Consider the following 21,816-nt stretch of genomic DNA (forward strand, 5'->3'; position numbering starts at 1 on the left):
TCTTCTTCCAATCTCACTTTCACACATACATCCACACTTGGGGGCACGGATGGGATGTCACGTGCGGAAGCCAAACGACAGTCATCGTGCACGCCAAGGTTGTTGCGTGCTTTGATTTGATGGGATCACAGCACTAAAGTGGCCAAAACTGCTTGTATCCATGATCACTGTAAAGCATGTCTGAGGTTTCAGTGCAAGCTGCTTTGATAAGTGTTTCAGCGGTGTTCTGTGTATTCTCGGATTGCGTAAAAGGGAGAAAGCACTCAAACAATGCAAATGTGTCCTAGATGTGGTCACTATCAACCCTGGAAAAACTTTCCCTAATGTTCGGGGGCCTGTGATCATATTTCACTTCCACTGCAGCCTGAGTTTGCAGAGGATGGTAAATCTGTCCGATTCTCCAGAACAGATGAAAGGATAATGTTGATTGACAGTGTAGAGACAGGTAGAAACACCTATATGTATTCTGTTGTTTGTTTGTTTTGTTTTGTTTTTTGGGGGGCTCCCAAGAACGAGGGTTTGGCTCAAATGTCTTAACTGGAAACAACAAAAAAGTCCTAACTCCATTACGTTCTTCGATCTGACGTCAGTTACGAGAAACTACTCCTCTTCTTCATTGCTCTAACTTGTTCAGCACACCGTTGAGTAATAAAACTTTTTAGGTTGGCATGTATCCTCTCAAAGCCAAACATCTCCACAAACATCGCGTTTGACTGCTGGTTTTTGTCACGATAACGCCTGCCATCTGCAACCATGAAATTCTGGCTTTGGACTCATCTGTGAACTAACTTTGCTCCGGTTGCCAGCTGAGACATTTCAGTGTTGTTTGGTCTCTTGTAAATATTTAGACTGGATTTGTTGTTGAAGAAACTGCTTCTCCGCCACTAAATCTGTGGATGCAGATGTGTGTGTATGTGTGTGTGTGTGTGTGTGTGTGTGTGTGTGTGTGTGTGTGTGTGGGGGGGGGGGGGGGGGGCTGCTGCTTCAGGGCAAAATACCTCACTCTGAGGTATCTTCTCCCAAAAAGATTAAGTGTGTGTTTTCGTGCCCATGAATCAGACATTTTCCTGCAGTGATGCTGCAAACAGCATCAGATTCAAATGTTACTCAGTTTCAAAGAGTTGTGACATAGTGGAATTTAGCCAATCTTGCTTACAGTAGTTAAAGTGGATTAGATCTGTCAGAGATAAACTTTTTTTTTTATATTCAGGACAGAACAGTTTGGCCTAACTAATCTCTTTAATACCTCTCCAGAGTAAACACTAATATCTCAAGACTCTTTCCCAACAGGTTCCTAGACGCAGGACCCAAACACTGTTTATAATTTTTGTCAAATGCTATATTTATGTTGTAAAACAATCAAAGAAATTTACTATTCATTCGAGGCACTTTTACATATGTTTGTATGAAATATTTCTTATTAAATAACGTGACAGCTAAATTCCCCTTTTGATAGTAAAACTAAACTGTTATAGATTTAATAAATATCAAGAAAGGTGAAGATAGAAGTAATTATGTTTCTGTCTTGATCTCAGCCGTTATGGGCAGAAGTATTTATCATCTTAGGCTCATATACACACTTGACATGAACAGAGGCAACTAAGTCTTGAACATCTGGGGGTTAGACCTCTTCTATTTGGGGCAGTTTTTTCTATTGCTTTCTATATCTTGGTTATTTATGATGTCCTCTGGGGTTTGGCAATGGCTGCTCCGTGTTATCCCTCACTGCCTTCACATGCTTGTGAGCCAACGCTAGTACAAGTCACTTCACCTCCTGCTAAATTTCCTGGTTTTATAGGCATTTTTAATAACCTATTTTATTATGGCCACTTTTAAATCATATCTTTGTTCAAATGAAAGTGCTCTTTATTACTATGGGTGCTTTCTTAAAGATATCATGTGGATTATATTCTAATTTCAGTTTTAACATCTGAACAATGATTAATGGCGTTTGGCTCGTCCCTTCAGGGGTGACCACAGCAAAACGTGTTCCACACACTGATTTGATATGACTTTTTACACCGGTTAGCCCTGGAACTAATCCTGTGTGGGGTTGCAGTGGGAGGGGGACTGGAGCCTTTTCCAGCTGACATAAGCCAAGAGGCAGTTAAAAACCCTGGACAGGTCACCAGTCTGCCACAGGACCAACAGAGACACATCCACTGACAGGCAAATCACACATCCGAGCAATTTACAGCTACCAAATAAACAAACATGCACGTCTTTGTACTACGGGGGAAAATTAAAATACCTGGAGGAAACCAAGGCAAGCACAGAAAGAACAGACATTTTGAACTATAATCTAATATTTATAAATCTCATTAAATGGAGGACAGTGTCCTTTCATGTCCACTAATAAGGTCCATTCATTGTGTCTGGGACATTGAATGACCTCCCAAATTCTGCAGGAAAATGACTGCAGGAACGGTCAAAGATTGTCAAAGGAAACTACTTGCGGCTTTTAATCCAATAATTTATTTCTAAACCATTCGGGTGAGATGTGTAGCATTATTCCAAATAGCTCACAACAAACTGATCTCATTACAAAACCTCCAACATTAAAATAAGCTTGAATTTCTGATAAAGCCTCAGGGTTTCTTAGTAGTCACATAACACAAATTTTTATTCACCAAACTAAATATACACCCTGTGTATATTTAATCTGTTGACAGATTCATGAGCTCAAGTTCAGGAGACAAGACAGAAAACTTTGTTTAGCATCACATTTATTTAACCAAAATGTGTCTTTTAGGATGAACTGGAGGCAGCCACTGCAGCACGTCTGGGTTTAGGGGTGGTACCTTCCCGGAAACCATTCCTGCAAAATAAGAAAAATGAATGTGAGATTAATGCAGACATGTGGCATGTAATTGAAGAATCTGATCTAGTAAATGTTGGTAAAAAGGTCAGATAACTTCGTTATTCCACAAAAACACCAGGTGGCTCTAATAGATGATACCATTTTTATTCAATGTACTATAAGATTTACTTTAGCCACAAGGTTCAGTGTTTACTGTCAGTAGTTCTATAATATTACCCAACTTGTTAGTTAACTGGCTATGATCAGTGCAGCTGTTGGAAGCAGATTAATAAATATTTATTTCTCCTGGATTTGTTTTGACAAACTGATAAACAGCTCAGTCAGTTTTGGCACGTTGGCACAAGCGTCACCGATTACATTATAACAAGTAGGGTCTGTATTGTTTTTAGTAAGCAAACAAAGTTGGCATTTCATTTTTTTACTATCTTTACCAAGATCTATTTACAGAACATGGGCCTCTCCAAAGCAGATTGTAAACAAGAAAGCAGAGGTGTAGAATAACCTTCACCTGGCTTCTACTTCATTATGGCACATGTAGTACATTTTGGACAATGACTAGTAAGACTCTGGCCCATTAAAGACAACATTAACTAGCACACGTGAGCTTCTTGTTCATTGTGCACATTGGCATAACCTATTTATACGACTATTCTGTCTGTGGTGTGTTTCGTTTTTTATTAAATCTGTATCATTTTACTGTGTGCGTAAACTCGCCAAGACAAATTCTTTACACGTAGAAACCTACTGGACTCTAAACCTTTTTGATTCCGAAAAGACCAACAACTGTGATTACATGTCAACTTACAAATAAGCAAGCATTTCTTGAACGACCAGGACTTTCAACTACTATGTGGGACACAATGCTTCTCCCTTGCTTGACCATTTAGTGAAATTTAAATTATGACAGTTCTTGATCCTCATTTTGGTGTCACTGATCTTGCTTTATGATGCTTACCTCAGTGAAAATACTGATATCATTTGAGTTCATTTGTTCAGACATTTTTTTCAGCCATCATTGGTAAGCAGCATTGGCAAGTGTTATAAATGACTTGAGACAGGTTGTTAACAGAGTCCTAATATGGTATTTGGCAAAGCACAATCGGCATTCCTCTGCCAGTCCTGTTATATTTCACAGTGAGTTTTCTGTAATGACAGCCTGTAAATAAAAACTGACCTGCTGATGAGGTAAAACAGACTTCCTGCTACTGATGGGCTTAAAAAAAAAAAAAAACAATCTACCCCTTTTTCTGACTGTTTTGAGTGCAAGTGAGATAATCTATTAAAAGTCTACAATTAATTTTTGTAATGTTCACAATCACAATATTCACAATAGTGAATAAACCAGTTGGCACAACCATTTCACTTAATTTCACATTCCCCCCCCCCCCCCCCCCCCAAAAAATAAAAATAAAAATATATGGTGCTGGAAGTTGTAAAGCTGTTTAAAATGATCTATATCCCGTTTGGATACACTTTTTGCCAAATTTGAATTTTCAGTTGACAATAATGAATTAATGCTAACAAGCAGCACTTCTAAAAATCCATTACCTGAATCTGCGGTAGACAACCTTCAGGTGTCTCAGACGACCGGTCCCAGTGGTGTTCCTTCTCTTGGCCTTAGCGCTCCAGTTGTCTGTGAAGCAAAACCATCTTAATGATTCATATAAACCAGATCATTCACATTAATTCATTTCAGTACGGAGCTGGATAATGCACCAGTATTATAAAATATGATTTAGTATCTGACATATGGACACGCAATTAAACAGTTTGTTCTACCTGATAGAAGTATTATCATCATCATCACTTTGAATAGTTAGTGCTCAATATAAACTTTAATGCTAATTAGTCTGCCAATCGTGTCTTCTCCTGAATTTTCTTTACATTCTTTATACATGGATATTTGCATCAAATAGATCTTTTTTAAACAGTCAAAATGTCAGAACTACTCAGTTTACCATCACATACAAGAAAAGCATAAAATTCTCACATTTAATATTAACCTATCAAATGTTTGCCATTTTAACAGAGACAAATCAGTCTATTTAAATAATTATGTTCACCATTGTTCAGCACCAAATAATTCCTAGTTTTCACAGCAGACAAGTGAAAACTTACAAGAAATTTTTTTATAACCATCAGCTGTCAAGCTACAGTAAAGCAGCCTTTACATGAAACACTTGTTTTTAACAAAATACTGATTCTCTTGCATCATTACATGGACAATTTAGGTTCCACACTCCACTCACTTGGAGTGTTTTGAATTCAAAAACGTGTCAACAGTCGACTTACACTTTCTCTTGCGCTTCTCAGGGTAACCACATTTGCCGCAGGTGGACTTCTGCAGGTGGTAGGCCTTTGCCCCACAACGACGGCACAGAGTGTGCGTCTTGTTCCGGCGTTTACCGAAAGATGATGTCCCCTTGGTCTGAGAGGCAAAAGACAAGAGGTCAACAACAATCCCTGAAGACGGAAGTAAAAGCAACAGCGCCAACGGTCTTGTCTCAGTAAACATGAAGAAATCACAGAAATCATTTGTTCAGATATTTGTGTTTAAATACATCACAGACAAGACTCATGGGGTAGTGAAAAACACCAGATGCTGGATGAGCAGAGATGCACGTTAACGCGGCACAGCAGCGTTAGCATTAGCTAAACCATAAACATAAAACACAATCATTTCATTGTCGCTACCAGCGAATATAGCATAAACAACAAGGGTCTCAGCTCCTCGTCACATTTGTATAAACACTGAGCGCAAATTACATCATATTTTGTACTTAAAACAAGTACATACAGTGCTACATTAAGTGACTAGCCGGCTATGCTAAGCTTAATTTCACAGGCTATTATTAATCTCAAATCGTTTCATAACTTAAATTTTTTCTTGCCATTTCATAACTACACCTAAAGACATTTAGAATTAACTTAACGTTAACTGGTAAACTCCCAAACAAATTAAATGCATTCCGTTCATTCAACTTCAATGCTAATGCCACCAAAAAAAAAAAAAAAGCAGGATGGACGCAAAATGAACTTTACTTTAATTAAAATAAAGTTTAATCTGAAAAATACTTTGTCCAAACGGTGACGGCACTTATCCGACAATGTAAAGGACAAAATCCATCTTAGATGAACACCGAACTAAGCCGATGTTTAAAGATTTCAGTCTGACAGCATTGCCACTTACCATTTTCGTCCGGTGGCTAAGGGAAAAGAGGCCGGAAAAGGAGCTTGCGTAGCATCAAATTACATCCGTGTCGCTTCCGTTGTAACATGGAAATGTGTCCCCATGTGCATTTGTCTTCGGATTGAGGCGAACGAAAAACTCCAACATAGAGAGAGATTCGTTTCTTATGTTTTTACCTGTATTAAAGCCTAGTTGATGTTTTCAAGAAATCTTCATAGAAATTCTATGTTACCATGAAAAATAATAGACTTGAACCTGCACTATCACTACCATCTAAATAGGTTTCGCAGTACACATTAATTTCATAGGGGTTTAGTTGCTCGTAAGAAAAACTTTGGGCCATTTGCATAAAATAATTTGAAATGTTGATTATTGTTGATAATCAACTTCAGACAGGTAGCTAATTATTACCTGATTTAGAGCCCATTTGAAAATGTGTAATATGCCATAACAGATTTTGTTCTTTAGTTGATCATTTTTCTATTTGAGTATTACTTTGCATAGTATAGTCTACTCTTTTGCTTGTATTCCAAATATCTTCTATCTTTTGATAGGAGGAACACATTTGATCTAGGTGATCATCAGCTGGTAAGGCACTAGTTGGGTAAGGGTAAAAACAACTGCATTGGAGAAGTGTTTGAGGCTTTTGCGGGCTTCCTTTGGAGATAAACATGTTTTGCCTAATCATACACATTTAAATCCTTCTTAAACTTGACCAGAAAGGCTAATTCTGCTAATTCTAATAATGTGGAGCAACCCCAAGGGCAGAACATGTTGGAGCTGTCATATCCCATATGATGTGCTGCAGACTTGGTAGAAAGATTCCTGGGACTTGTCTCTCAGTCCACTTATGATACTCTGATAAAGAGAGGCCTCATTACAGGAAATAAAATGACAGATGAATAAAATAAATTCGATTATAAAATAATTCGACTTTGAGAAGGGTCAATGATATGTAAAGTTATACTAATAACCTTTCAAAATATGTTGGAGTGGTTGGCCTAACAGTCTCTGATTTGCAAATGCACCAACTGATCACTTGAGGAGATTCAGATATACAGTATTATCACAAAACCCAATCTCACCTTAACTTGTTTCCTTTGTTGACTGCGTGTGCTGAATATATTTGCTGTAGGATGGACTGCCACCAGTTCTGCAGGTTGTAGCCTATGAGTTTTTTCATGCTGCTAAAAAAAGCCTAGACTGCACCAGATGGACTTGGATGAGAAAATAAAACAGATGTCGAAGTGGGCACCAGCAAAAATCAATGGCGCCAATGACGCTCTAAAGATCCACTGATCTCTATCAGTATTTTGAAAAAGTGCAGCTTCAATAGCATCAATGCCACACTATTGCTCTTAGTGGTAAAAACGTTTCAAGGCATGGAGCAGTTCATTTTAAATAAACCTCTAGGCAGAAATTTGCTAAACAGAATTCAGAGCTCTTTTGTCTAACACTTTCACAACTTAAATGAAAAAAAAGCAGTAACAAATAGAGGCAAATAATTAAACATAAAACCAGCTGTAGCAGACTGATCCTGTGAGAACAAGCTCAGGTATTTATTGCGACCATCACGTTCATGTTTACAATAGATTTACAGGATTTTGCAGATCTTTACCAACCTAAGGGGTCAGGTGAACAGAGCTGCAGTGGATACAGTTCTATGTGCATCCTTGAAGAGGAGACCATGACCTTGGGTTTTGCCTGAGTAAGGAGCATCTGATGGAATCGCGACGCGCCCCCGTCTGACAGGCTGAGAAAAGGCGCATCCTTTTTCATTTGCATTTCGGTCACGCAGCTTTGCCCAGATTTGAGATGGAGCACGAGGAGTGATGTTTTTATTCCTCTCGCAGCTCGCATCAGTAATTAACGTGCGTGGCATCGTTATCTTATCTGATTTAACAGTTGTGGGTTTATTTCGGGCAGACAGCCCCTTTCAGCGCGTTAATTTGGATGATCTGCATCGGTTTCTTCCGACCGAACGACTGCACCTCGCCCAGACAAGTGGCGCACGGTCTCCGATAGAAATCTTACATTTCCTTCTGTGCATTCTATATTTTTTCGGCCGTCTGTGTACAAAATAAAAACAGATAGAGGGATTTGTTTTGTCAGAATTTGAAACAGGGCTTTAATGGTTTGCAGCTCAGATTACAGCCGCCGATACACTGCGATGCTTATCATCCGGCACTAATGATGCGATGGTAAAAGCAGTAAAATAGCGCACAAAGGTGATGGACAGTGTCCAGTCTAGCGGGTTTGAGACACCTGCACTCCTGGTCCTGAATGCAGCAGAGAGAGACACCTAACCGGGTGTCACCGTCAGCCCTGGATGCTGCGCCGAAGAATGGGATACGCCGACCCATCGTCGGGTAAAGATATACTCGGCAATAGGTCTCTTTGTTTCATATTTATTTGCGCATTTGGACTCGTCACGCTATTGCAACAAATCCTCTATGGAAAAAACTACATCAAGAGGTAAGTGTTTGTTATTCAGGTTCAGTCGCCATTAATAAATAGCAATCAGAGCGCAGGCCTCAGTGTTTTTAAAGTAGTTGCATACACTGTAATGATAATGTTCAGCCTTAAAAACCACGCCTTTATTATTGTCTAATGTCGTTTGCTACATGTTGATCCTTATTAATAAAGCTATTGTGAAAAATAAATAACCGGTCAGTATAAACAAGAGAAGTGTGGATGAACTATGTCGGGGTGCATGGGGAAAACACGCTTTAATGGCTGGACGGAACAATAGCAATTAACCATTCATCTTTTTTTCCCCAATGGCATAGAAACAGTCTCCATTGGATTTATTTTTTGATATTTTCTAAAAATGAAACATCACATTCATGCCATACACAGTGCTCCAGCTGTTTATGGTAATGCTTTTTCTTTCTTTTTCCAAAGATCTTTATTTGATTTTCAGCCTTCCTGACTGGTCATATCCTACATCTTACAGAGGCATCAGATTATCATATTGTAACTGACAGCTATTGGAGCTGACGATGACGATGATGATGATGATGATGACAGCAACATGATAAAGATGATGTGTATTTCTTATTGGTCCCGTTTAAATAAATCATTTTTACCAGGCTGCATTCAGAGTGCACTCACACACTGCAGAGCCCTGTTTTATAATACCTCTGCAACAGTAACAGCACCTAATTCCCTCACATGGGCTGCTGGATTTTGGATATTAGTGTACTTTTGCACTCATCTAACCCTATTTAAAGACCCAGTTATCTACTAAATAGCAGGCCCCCATTCTTTTCAACGAAAATTTCAGTGTGAGATGAGCAGATGTTGAGAAGCTGGAATGTTTGATCTTCAGGTGGCCTAAAACATCTCAAGAAACATCACCAAAATCTCACCTCAAACTAAAAAAAAAACAACCAGAAAAATTTATTCCCACCTCCAGTTATTTTCAGACAGCAAATATATGCTTACTTCAAACATATATGTGCTGTACTCTAAATGTTCCCCCACAGCTAACCCCTCCCCTTGCCATCCTGCTGGGCTGGGTGCTCAGTGTGGATTCATGGCATCCTAACCTCTGCAGCGAGATGCATGAATTCAGACCCGACACACCTTTCTTCGCCTGTGCCCTATCTTTGCCCCTTGCATTCGGGGTGGAGGCACACAACAGAAACCAGTGGGCTCAGCAGCAGCCATTTTGGTAGAGTCTGTCTGCACACACACCTCAGTGCAAGTGGGGCAGTGAGGGGAGAGAGGGAGACAGAGGAAGGAGATGGAGAGCATGAGAGAACTGAGAGGGAATGAAATGTATTTGTGTGTGTGTGTGTGTGTGTGTGTGTGTGTGTGTGTGTGAAGCAGAGAGAGGGATAGGGGAAAGAAGACGTCACCTTATGATATTTCCCCAAGCTTTAACAATCAGAAGTTGTTGTCCACATGGGTTTGACCGCACCCAACTTATTCCCAGGCCTGAGAATATGTTGGCACGGTGTTTATCATGTGCTCTTTCAGGGCAGCACAGAAAAACCTCTGCAAACATTCGGAGACATCCAGGCTAGAATTATAGCAAATGAGGAGGAGGAGGGATTTGCAGTTAATTTGGATCACAGATCCTACAACTACACTAAATTGTGTATACAGAACATCCATTCCAGAAGGCCAAAGGTCCAGGGTGTGAGAGGAGGTCCAATAAAATCAAACTGCTGTATGCTTTGAGCATTGTTGTGCTTGATAAATCTGACCCTAAATCTTGCCATCGAGTCACATTATGGTGTCACGTGAATCAGCCCCGTCGCTGACATCAGGAGGAAGTTGTGTAAAAACTGGGATTGTGAAGTGGCAGTAGGGGGAGCTTATTAAAGGATCACAGTGAGTGACACACTTCTGGATAAGTGGACTAACTGGCAACTCTATTTGACTGAAGGGAGGAGGATATATTTGCAGCTACAGAGACTGACACCAAAGGCTTTCAGGTTAAAGGGGGTTGATTATTAATCGTCTAAACATTAGTAGCTTTACAATTAAGTTCATTTGACTGCAACTATTGATTATGATAATTATTATTTAATGTAAAAAATACTATTTCAATCATCATGAGAATCTAGACAGAAGACTGTATAATGTCACACATTGATATATTCCTCTTTTTGCTTATAGTCACAGTCCAAACTAAAACTTCCATCTATTAATGATATATCTCATTTATAGGAACATCTTCAAAAATACTATTCTCTAAAAAAATAAAACCACATTTTCTTTTTTCTCCTCATAGATGGTGGTTCATTTTTAGATTTGTATTAGCAATTTTGTCAATCATCTAATTCATTAAGCACTAATTTGTGCACCTGATGCCACCTACGAAATGAGCCTTTCTTTGTGCCTTATGTGAGTGGGTTGCATGTCCTCTCTTCTGAGCAGCTTTCTGCGTGTGCTTCTGTTTTCACCGGCTGTGGAAAGTGCTGTATAGTGATTCACTTAATTCAAGCACAATTTATAATTCACAGCACTCACAAGGGATTCCTTGTTAGACTTAATGAGGACATATTAAAGTAAAAGAGAGAAGATCGCATCAGTTCTCATTAATTAAAACAAAAGTTACGTTTCCTGTTTGATAAGAACAATAACATACTTATCTTAAAAAGGTCTAGAATCGATAAAGAAAATCCTCCTGGACATATAGTACTAAGTCACAGACTCCTTTAGTTTAGAAGTCCTTCCTGCTATCAAGTCTTATTAACAATGCTCAAGGGCAGAATCAGAGCACATTAGTGCAGCAGAGCAACTTTGTTCCTGTTGTTGTCTGGTCGAATACTTAGATTACTGACCACAGTGTCCTCATAATTGAATCAGTGGGAGATAAGTGGACTCTTAACATTTGCATTCAAAACATTAAATTGATCTGTAAGTCAGACACTGCTTCATGAGATGGATCAGGGCTTTTTGGAGGCCACTCTATTTGTAATTATTTTCATGCTATTGAGCAAACCAGTGAAATTTAGACCAGAAATCAATTCAGTGGTCATGGCGTTTTAGTGATGACTAGTATCTATGTTAAATAATAGTATACCACAAGTGACAAAATGAGAGTGCTCTATACGGCCCATATTAAAGACAGCTGTCCTATTTCAAACATGTGCCCTAAACCTGAAGCACAAACATCTCTCTGATTTTAGTGTGTTCCTCTCCACAGTCCGTTGCAATATGTTGTTAAGATGTTGAAGTGGCACTTAGAGAAGCCGATGTGCCTGCTTTGACATGAGTCGTCAGCGATGAATGCTCCATCACATAATGCACCCAGAAAGGCTTCAGGTTCAATCTCCCTGCTGAATTTAGCACAACACCCACAGACCACTCACAGAAATGAGTCATGGATACATCATAATCATTTGGATAATAGGACATAATGTACACCCACTGATATTAAGATGTATGGATTGAGAAAGTCTGCTCACACAGATGTAACATCCCCTCTAAATGCACATTTTAAATGATAAATCTAATCATATGTTAAATTGTCTAATATAAAACAAATGACATTAATAAAGCTTTAATAGGTGATATGGTACGTTCTCCGGTGACCTCTACTGCTGTCTAAAAACTATTAAAACACATTGAGCCACTCTGTTTCCTGCTGCCATAATGATGTACCAAATCTGCAGCTGAAAATAGTTCCCATCAAAAAAGTCAATTTACTCAGGTTTAAATGATGTCTGCGAAAAGAAATACAGGGCTGAGCTGACTAAGCCTTGTAAAAATGAAACTATATATTTTTGACTTATTTTTAAAGACTGAATGTACTGACAGATGGAGCAAAGCATCAGCGGTTTTGGTCTTTTCATGGAATTTGTTGACTATGGAATGTCAAATATCACTCGCAATATCATTGCAAAAAACACGAGGTTACAATAATGTGGAGGTTTCCCCTTGTTCTCCTTTGAGGAGATTAAAGTCAAAAAAAGACTTTGTGCAGGTTAAATTCCCTCCTTTGATAAAGTCACTTTAATGCACAACAGAACAACAACAAAAAACTATTTTCCATAGTGCAAGGCATAGAATCCTTTAATTGATGTTGTGTTATTTATGTGTCTCCAGCTCCAGGTCTAAGAACTGCTAATTTGGTCACCTGGATTAATTTTTTAAGACTTGCTTTTTACAGCCACAGATTACATAAAACAACTGATCGTTATGTGGGAATTCCTTTTTATCAGTGTTAGTTGGCTGACGCGATGGTTTAAATTGGCTCCTTTAGCCACACTTGGCAGATCTGTTGGCATCTTTTCCTCGGAAGTACTTTGACGTTCACAGAAACATTGGAAACAATTGTTGTTTCTCTCTTAAATCACTATGACTTTAATATATTGAATTACACATTTAACGCTCCTGCAGGCCAGTGTCAAAGAGTGTGAATGTTTAAATCACGCTCAGGTTAGTGGCAGTGGCCCAGCCGATAAATGATAATTGATAAATTTACCATTCAAATAACGGTGTAATTAGCTGAAAATTAATTCTAACTATGTTTGGTTTCATATTTGCACTGTTTTTCTTGAACCAAAAAGCTGGTCTCTATTCATTTATATGTGTATCCCTGTGTGCGTGAAAGTGTGAGACTTTTTTTGAGTGAACACATGGGCTTGGTTGTATGTGTTTGACAAATGTACAATAAGCACAATAAATCCCAAATAAACTGACTCATTTTCTTACTAGTGCGCAACAGTTTAGCCGACTCAAAGGGGACGAGACAGGAAATTGGACCGGTCCCGTTAATTTCTCGGATGACGGATCTCTGAAGCCTGCCAGAAATGGAAGGAAAAGGTACCTTTCCAGCGTGACTGACTGCACAACACCTCTGAGAAAAGAGAGTGTCAGAGACAGAAAGATAGAATGAATGAGAACACAAATTTCAAACCCAACCTAGTGATGACCCAGCCCTGCATGTGTGGACTGGGCCGCTGTTATACGTCTACCCCAGTCTCACAAGCCGCAGCACATGTACACTCTTTTTCTATACTTCTTTTGAAATCTGCAGGTTTAGGAAGTTAGCAGGGGTGGTGGTGTCGCAGGAATACATCATACATTTAACTCTAACTTAACCTGTCTGCATGTTGACAGATGTTTCCGTCAGAATTTTCAGCCAGATTCACAGATCTCCGTAATAGTCACACCCTGCCTAGCCGATATTAAGAAGAAAAAAAAACGCTCTCACAGGTAGGCCAGTTTGAAGGCATTTTTAGTATTTTCACAGAAACCCAAGAATGCCTCTTTCTTTTTCATTAGCCTTAAGGGTATAAACTCTCATTTTTTTTCAGTGGTGGTTGCACTTCAGATTTGTTCTTGCATGTTGTCTGATCCACCTCGACCCCAGATCCCTACACCCATCCCCTCCCTCCAGAAGCTGGTTGAACCACGGTCTCCTGTTGATGTACTGGCTTCTCCTTCTTCCTCTGTGTCCCATCCAGCACCCATTTCCAAATGCCTTGTTCTCTTCAACCTGTGTCTCATGTGTTCTGCACAGCTATGTGTGTATGCCATGTACATAGTGTGGACACGTCTCTCTGCTCCCCCTATGTCCCCTTCTCACATCTGCATTGTCTCTATCTGCGACCTGGATTTAGCCCCTTTTCCACTTTACTTTCCTTACAAGAAGACAGGAACGTGACAGATTTCCCCCTTCAAATCTTCAAATCCTCATTGCACTGAGCAGTAAAATCTGTGGTAAAATGCTTGTTAGTTTTTCTCATCCTGGATTGGTTTTGGACCAGGATTATTCTAAGATGCCATAGGGGATGAAATTCATCTCATCAAGTGAATTACTGTCTTGCTTTTAGAACTGAACAGAGAACACTTGCAATGGTTTCATCATCTTAGCTAAAACAAGCATAAATAGCCCTGTTTAAATTGCCAACTGTTTTATATAAGGCACATGCTCTTCTCAGTAAAACCTCAGAAATACACTGCATCATCAGGTGGATGTAGACAACCAGTTTCATTATTCCTTATTTGTACAACTTCATCCCAGAATCTTGTTATTTTTGTGCATTCCTTCATTGTATTGCTCATCGTGTTCTTTTATTATCTGTTTGACATTATTTTTAAACGCACCTGCAGTTTTACCCATCTTCCAAAACACCCCAATCCATTTATTCCATCTGACAAAAAACAGCATTCATTCTGGCCAATTTACATTGTAATAGCTGGCATTTTGGTATTAAATCTCCTCGCCTATCCCTTAAGGTTTATACTACATTTCAAATAAAGAGCTTTCCACCAATTTGATGCACTTTGCTATGGATATAATTCAAAGTAAGATAAAGGATAATAACAGATATGCAAAAACGTTTATCTATAGTAGCTTTTGCATCACACAATTTTCCACAAAAGGTTTCTGCATGGATCAATATCTTTATTTTTACATGTTTATATTTGAATGCAACCAGAGGGAGATGTCTCGCTCAGTTCTAGAAAACTATAGATCAGGGCTAAATAGAGCAACACTCTGGGGGTGAAACTTAACTTAATTTATCTCCTTAAACTGGATTAACTGGTGGCTAAAGCAAGACTAAGTGACATTTGCTGAACATAAGATAATAGTAAGTTTCTAAGAGTCTTAGCATTGTTTTTAAGGTACCATTGTCTTTATCTGTGATCTGGTCGGATTAAGCGTAAAAGGAGCTGAAGTAGAAAACATTATTAAATCAGTGAAAATACACATTTATACAGAATCACCAGACCAGTGCTAGCAACTAAATGATTATAGCCCGTGTTTCATTATTTGTTACTTCAACTTTACCTTTGTAAAGAGTGTGGTGTTTCTTCTTTCAAAAGTAACATGGACTTGCTTTACCAAACCAGAGTTCAACTCAGTTACGTCTAAAACATTAACATTCAAACAGATTTCCACCGTGAGCAAGTGAAGTGGCTCTCATTCACATCTAAGACTTTAAGCAAAGTGCAGGTAGAAGAGGATTTTGGTTTGTAATGACCTAATATGTGCTGTGATGACAGCATGTTGAAAATAAACAACCGCCCCCTCCAACACACACACACACACACACACACACATTTTATCCAGACTGCACTCTGATAACACATTGTCCAGATATATGGCAACATTCTGAAACATTTTATCAAAATTTGAATCAGTGTTAAATGATATAAGTTAAAAAAAAATCTCTACCTAACCATTCTGTCAACTCCACCAAAACACAATCACACCATAATAAACATATTATTTTTTTTGTATACTTTTGGTTAATGTTGCCATTTCAATGTGATAATTGTTGTATGTGTCTAAAATAAATGCCCAAGATTATAGCTTATAATTACTCGTTGGTAGAATCATCTTTGTAGACATTTATGCAATAAAATAATAAGGAATCAGTCAGAATTGCAGAATTCTGCAGCCAAGACTTGAAACAGTCTGTTACTTTATGCAGTTAGCTGCATTATAGAATATATAAATATATTATACTTCCTCAGACTCTTATAGTAACCAACTATAGTCTTATAATCCACCATTTTAAGAAGCTATACATTTTACCTGACCCATTCCCCTTTTAGATTGTTTTCAATTGTTCTTTTAAAGTAAAATACAGCACATATTTACACTTTTTAGCCAGTGTTAAATCATACCACTTCTCATTATAACCAATTTAGAAAATGAAAATAGAGAGGCATTGGTCACATGTCATTTTGGTTTAGACTAAGATGTAACAGAATCTGGTGCAAGTGTCCAGTAAATAGAATGTTACAATCCTGTTTGTGACTCCTAAAATCAGTTGCATCACTTCTGCCATTTTTCATTTCACAATGCTATTCTAATATTCTACTATTTCATAAAGTCTCATTGTAGTGAATATAAAAATATTTTGCTTGATAGTATTCTTTCAATACACTGCTTTATATATATTGCGTTTGTTGTTAGTTATGTTACTGATTGTGTGTGTGTGTGGAGGTTTAGGTGGACGATGACTGTGTCTGTTCCTTCAGGTATCTGGAAAACTATGATGGTTCCTTTGACTACAACTCCACTGCATGCAGGGAGCTCAGACAGGAGATTATGGACGTCAAAGTCCTGACAATGTGAGTGTTCATTCATGATAAAAGCAAAACCTGTGGTGGGCAGAATGAAAGTTTACCCACATGGTGGTGGTCTCCTTGCAGCTGCTGCCTCACAATTAGAAGGATCCGGTTTGAACCCATATGCCAGAGGTGTAAATATGAGTGTGTAAATATGAGTGTAAATATGAGTGTATCCAGCAGGTATGAGGATACAAATATGAACTGTCAAATCAGTCCTACAGCGCAAGCACAAATATTGTATATGGGACACCAGACACTTTAAAGGGTCACAGGTTCAATCCCCCAGACCAACAGGACTGAATCTAAGTGGGACAAGTGAAAAAAGCAGTTCTAGCTGCTCCAGGGGAGCTGCTTAGTGACTATAGGTCAGACTTCCAGATGTGAAAGTGCGAGACACGTGAGAGAACTTTAAACACTAACCATCTATGTCCAGTTGTTCGAGGCAAATGCCAAAGCCAGCATGCTAACATGTATGTTTAGGAGAGTTATTGTTTATTCTTTGTTTTAAATAATTGTTATCACCAATAAAAGGCAAACAAGTTATAGATCCTGACACTTTACAGAACAAATGATGGAAATACGAAAGACACAATAATTGATGGTTCTTGACATCAATTTTATTGCCAAGGGTTTCCAGCTGTTTCCTTCTCACCTTTAATCATCAGCTTTAACTGCAACACATTATAAATAACACATTTTCACAACATGCACTAGATTACTGGGCAGATTAATTTCTCTCCTCAGTTAGCCAGTTATACTCACAGCAGTCTGAGCTGCATCTGGTCTTTTGCAAGAATATGAATGTTGTCCAGTGCACATGCCTCAGGCTGCAAAAGTTTATTGTCAAATGCAATCTGAGCGCTTGATGAACGACTGTGAGCCACTCTGTCTGTGGCAGAGAACAGCCGCTGTCACTCTGCCAGACAGTCAAAGTAATGGTGCCACTCTGCCTCCGACAGCAAATCACATCATCTCACAATAATCTCGAAGGAAATGTTAGTTCAAGGACAGCTATTTACAGACACGACTGATGAAGCCAATGTCTCAAGTCAGTGGCCTCAGCGGTTCCATCACAGAGTTATAGCTGCAATTTTCCGTCCCCTAGTTTGTCTTAGTGAGTTGTTTTGACATTGCTTCTTCAATGTACAATCCCTAGACAGAAAAAACATGGCCATGTATGTCCTTTATAATTCCCCAATTGTCTCTGCCTGTCTGCCAGGGTGAAAACCTCAGAGCTGTTTGAAAGATGGCGAAACCTGCGTGTTTGTAAGTGGGAGCAGAACAAAGAGGAGACCAACAACTTCAAGTAAGCATTTACTCAGTCGCATCGGGTGAAATGTGAATCTGATGGTCACTATGATCACTTCTCCATTTTATTATAATTGTTGTCTTTATTTGGTGTTTTTCCGAAGGATGTCTCTGTCTCGCTGCTGCAATGCTCCTTCCTTCCTGTTCACCACCAAGAGGAACACTGCTGCAGGGACAAAGCTGAGGTACGAGGTAGACACCAGTGGGATCCTTCCCATCACCACCGAGGTCTTCAAGATGTTCCCAGATGTGCGTTCATATCTAGCTTGATACATAATCGCATAGGCTTTTATGTTTATTAGAGATTGCTAAGTACCTAAATATTTTTAATGTATTTTACCTTGTTCTTATGTTTATGAACCCCGTGATAGAATGCTTGCTTTGAAGAGTTATTAACAAAACCTGTCTGTTCCATCTAGGATATGCCATATTCCAAATCACAGTACAAGAAATGTGCTGTTATTGGTAATGGTGGCATTATCAAGAACAGCAAATGTGGAAAGGAGATTGACTCAGCAGATTTTGTGTTCAGGTATACAGGATAAAATCCTTCAGATATGTGTTGGTTTATTTTATTTACTGTTACACATATGACTATATGTTATGACTATGCACATTCAGGAAAATTAAGTGCTTTTATTATGCTTGGTAGAAATTAATTATTTGTTTCACACTGTACTAGATGCATAAACAGTGATTTACATAACCTTGTACGGTAGAGTTAAAAGGTCTTGCCCATGATATTTGACAGCTCAATTTGTTCAATCAGAGAAGACACTGAAGGTTCCATTTACTGTCCGAAAAGCAAAGTGTTACTGATAGATTCTGAGCTCAAAATTGACTTTTGGATATTTCATGTTGACTTTTTTGTATTTACTATATATTTTATAAGTTAACTTATTTTTCTAGTTAAGCCTGCCAAGCTATGGCCACGTCAGTTAAATTAAATGTAGTTTTGAAACCCAACTCGTGATCACAACAAGGAAATGATTAATTTTTAGGTCTACGTTATGTCTCACCAGCATGTTTACGCTTTAAAATGTGTCAAAATGAATCAGACGGCTTCTATTTACTTCATTGCAGGTGCAACATTCCACCCATTAATGAGAAGTACTCTGCTGATGTTGGCACTAAAACGGATCTGGTGACAATAAATCCAAGTATTATTACGGAGAGGTACTGTAAATATGGGTCAGACTGGGAAAACGTCTCTCTCTGTCTCCCCCCCATCTTCTCAATCTGTCTTTAGTATTCCTCCCGTTTTGCTTTTTTAAATCTCATGTTCACTTCCTCTGCAGATATCAGAAGCTGGAGAAATGGCGGCGACCATTTTATGAAGTCCTCCAGAATTACGAGAACTCCTCGGTGGTGCTTCCTGCCTTCTACAACACCCGCAACACTGATGTATCTTTCAGAGTCAAGTACATGCTGGATGACTTTGACTCCCAGAGAGGTGTGTTCTTCTTCCATCCACAGTACCTGCTGAATGTGCAGCGTTTCTGGGCGGTGCAGGGTGTCCGGGCCAAACGGCTCAGCAGTGGCCTGATGCTTGTGACCGCTGCCTTAGAGATGTGCGAGGAGGTCCACCTCTATGGTTTCTGGGCATTTCCCATGAACCCCTCTGGCAACTTCATCACTCACCATTACTACGACAATGTAAAGCCACGGCCGGGCTTCCACGCAATGCCCCATGAAATATTCAACTTTATTCACATGCATACTCGAGGGATCATCAACGTACACACAGGACAGTGCACATGATCCCTTACTTTAATGCGAATGCTAAATATACATTGCTTTAAATATTTTTATTTTTAAGCAGGTTTACCTGTTGTGTTTTTTTTTTCAGTGAATGACACAGTTCACAGTTTCTTCCCAATTTAAAAAGAGAGTTGGCCTTAGAACGCACACTTCTTTCTTCTCACTATTTCAACTACACCTTGACGATTGCTTGCTTTAATTGACAGCATACTTCTGTTTTTGATGTGTACCTTCAGTTGTTTCAGCAAGTTAAATCCCCATGGCTATTTCTGACTCTCTGATCATAGGATGCTTGTTTTTAATGTGAAAAGTGGTCATCGTAGTGACGTTGTTTTTGTGACGTTTTCTAGTGGCTCTGCTGTACAGACTTGTTTTCTACTCAGCATTGAACAGATATTTATGCTGAAATAGGGCTGCTGTGGGTGTCTTTGTGCCTCCCCATCATCATCTTTCTTCTTCTCTCTTGATCCTGGACACTCTGTGGGTTTGGCAGCTTTTAGTGTTTGTGTAAAACAAAACAACACAAAACAAAAGATTGAAAAATTGTAACATCCAGTGTACTTTTGTAATCTATTTCCTATTCACCAGATTCAACTGGTGAATATTTTAAAACCGTATTGTAATGGCCTGTTTTCAGTGGCCTACTTTCTCCCATTTAATTGTCCCAGATACTTCTGGTAAAAAAGGGGGGTGTAAAAGAAGAGTTTTCCCCCCTTTTGGTTTTTGGCCTGTCATGGTTTAGACAACAGCCAGATAAGTATATTGCAATGACACCACCTCAGCAAAACGTTGACTTTCAAGGCCATCCAATCAGTAAAGCAACAGCGCACAGCTGAGAGACACAGCCTCTCGCCATCATTCATGTCTTAAGCCATGCTGCCTTACAAGAAATCAAACCCTTCTATACGATATGCAATACACCCATGTGTTTTGCTTATCTTAATAACATTAAATGATCAAGCTAAAATGTAGTCGGTCTCTTAAAGGATATTTAAGATTAGATTCTCTAAGGTTTAGCCGCAGTTCTCAGTTGATATTCTATTGGAATCAATGAAGTCTTACTCCCTGTAAACGCCATTCATAATCATGTAATGCTCTGCATGACTTTAATCTATACTTGGCTTTGTGTGTGCCTGCTTCAATGATCACTGAAATGTTTACACTTAAGCCTGAAGCTCACGGTGCATTTTGGAGATATACACCAACTGTTTCACATGAAAAATGAATGGATTCCTCGAGGTGAATTGTGTAATAGTGGATGCAGTTCTCATTGATTAAAAGTGCAAGAATGAAGAAGGCTGTTGCCCTTTTGTGAAGTGGTATGACACTTTTTCTACTGTATCATCTCACCTTCACATTCAACTGTGAACATTCAGTTTGCACTTGAAAGGTTTTTGCATTTAAGCAGAGGAAAGTTTAGTATGATTTATTGTTATTATTTTTAAGACTATTTTTATCACTCCTCTATTCATGCTAAGCTGTGCATTTGTCCTTTTTTTGTCTTTGAGTTTGAGAAATGATACTGCTAATCAATTTTCAACATGCCCTTTCGTTCTTCGATCATTTAAACACGTGCAACAGATGTGAGTTTAATGACTGTCAACACCAAAAATGTTTGGCTTGACAACTAAATTGTTATACAGAGAACACTGAATCCAGAATGGGAAAAGAAGGGAAATGGTCTGTGTACTGAATGGAGCAAATATAACAGTGCTTCTTAACTCGGGATCATTCTTTATACTGTTATTGTGTTTGTAAATAAACTTGTTTGGATTTTCTCACTCTTGGATTCATTATTATTCATTGTGCTTAAAAAGATTATTAAAAACATACATTGAGTCATGGACCAACAAAATAAATTTGCCACATATCTATTTTGATAACAAAAGGCATTAAGCTGCCTTCTTTACACTATACTGTGTTATTCACTACATATGCTTGTTCAGGGGCCAAAGTGGACACAAGATGCAATTTTAATTATTTCAGACCAGTTAATCATTGCTTTTCTGCTCTAATTGGCTCCTTAAGCAAAGCTAATGTCAACACCTTAATTATTAAACAGCGCAGGGTGCTGAATGGTTGACAGTGTCCGCTCAGTGACGGAGTCAGCAAGCAATGGCTGGCTGTGTGGAAAGCTATATCCGATTTGTAGTCGAACAGCTGAGGTCTTCATGTTCTACCCTGT

At 38.8% G+C, this 21,816-nt stretch overlaps 2 protein-coding genes and 2 non-coding genes across 7 annotated transcripts; 1 reads left to right on the forward strand and 3 right to left on the reverse strand.

Moving 5' to 3' along the window:
* Nucleotides 1–2,708: 2,708 nt before the first annotated feature.
* rpl37 (ribosomal protein L37) lies at nucleotides 2,709–6,161 on the reverse strand. Its single transcript, XM_067484064.1, has 4 exons — nucleotides 6,012–6,161; nucleotides 5,114–5,249; nucleotides 4,370–4,454; nucleotides 2,709–2,818 (listed from the first exon to the last, which is right to left on the reverse strand). The coding sequence occupies exons 1-4, from the start codon at nucleotides 6,012–6,014 to the stop codon at nucleotides 2,749–2,751; spliced, it is 294 nt and encodes a 97-aa protein (XP_067340165.1). The 5' UTR covers nucleotides 6,015–6,161; the 3' UTR covers nucleotides 2,709–2,748.
* Nucleotides 3,770–3,846, reverse strand: LOC137104325 (small nucleolar RNA SNORD72). The gene has a single exon (XR_010911671.1). It is a non-coding gene; the product is annotated as a small nucleolar RNA SNORD72 (small nucleolar RNA).
* On the reverse strand, nucleotides 5,318–5,396 carry LOC137104326 (small nucleolar RNA SNORD72). Its single transcript, XR_010911672.1, has one exon. It is a non-coding gene; the product is annotated as a small nucleolar RNA SNORD72 (small nucleolar RNA).
* A 1,502-nt stretch (nucleotides 6,162–7,663) lies between the features above and the next one.
* st8sia5 (ST8 alpha-N-acetyl-neuraminide alpha-2,8-sialyltransferase 5) lies at nucleotides 7,664–21,412 on the forward strand. 4 transcript variants are annotated; one of them, XM_067484052.1, is made up of 9 exons: nucleotides 7,664–8,486; nucleotides 13,188–13,295; nucleotides 13,593–13,688; nucleotides 16,470–16,562; nucleotides 17,782–17,868; nucleotides 17,975–18,119; nucleotides 18,290–18,402; nucleotides 18,954–19,046; nucleotides 19,169–21,412. In XM_067484052.1, the coding sequence occupies exons 1-9, from the start codon at nucleotides 8,341–8,343 to the stop codon at nucleotides 19,629–19,631; spliced, it is 1,344 nt and encodes a 447-aa protein (XP_067340153.1). In that variant the 5' UTR covers nucleotides 7,664–8,340; the 3' UTR covers nucleotides 19,632–21,412. The 4 variants fall into 4 exon arrangements, with proteins under 4 accessions (XP_067340153.1, XP_067340155.1, XP_067340154.1 ...); XM_067484055.1 differs by lacking the exon at nucleotides 13,593–13,688 and adding an exon at nucleotides 8,916–9,059 and having other exon boundaries at nucleotides 8,347–8,486; XM_067484053.1 differs by lacking the exon at nucleotides 13,593–13,688 and having other exon boundaries at nucleotides 7,671–8,486.
* The last annotated feature ends 404 nt before the right edge of the window (nucleotides 21,413–21,816 follow it).

The sequence above is a fragment of the Channa argus genome, chromosome 18, assembly GCF_033026475.1.
Source record: "Channa argus isolate prfri chromosome 18, Channa argus male v1.0, whole genome shotgun sequence".
Taxonomy (NCBI): Eukaryota; Metazoa; Chordata; class Actinopteri; order Anabantiformes; family Channidae; genus Channa; species Channa argus.

Excerpts from the sequence above, each read along its gene's own strand:
- rpl37 (XM_067484064.1), bottom strand. Across the intron at positions 4,455-5,113 it reads TGAGAAGCGCAAGAGAAAGT|ACAACTGGAGCGCTAAGGCC; the intron begins GTAAGTCGACTG and ends TTTGCTTCACAG. Across the intron at positions 2,819-4,369 it reads GTTGTCTACCGCAGATTCAG|GAATGGTTTCCGGGAAGGTA; the intron begins GTAATGGATTTT and ends CTTATTTTGCAG.
- st8sia5 (XM_067484052.1), top strand. The coding sequence starts at position 8,341 with ATGCTGCGCCGAAGAATGGGATACGCCGACCCATCGTCGGGTAAAGAT. Across the intron at positions 13,296-13,592 it reads GCCAGAAATGGAAGGAAAAG|ATGTTTCCGTCAGAATTTTC; the intron begins GTACCTTTCCAG and ends GCATGTTGACAG. Across the intron at positions 13,689-16,469 it reads AAAAAAAAACGCTCTCACAG|GTATCTGGAAAACTATGATG; the intron begins GTAGGCCAGTTT and ends CTGTTCCTTCAG.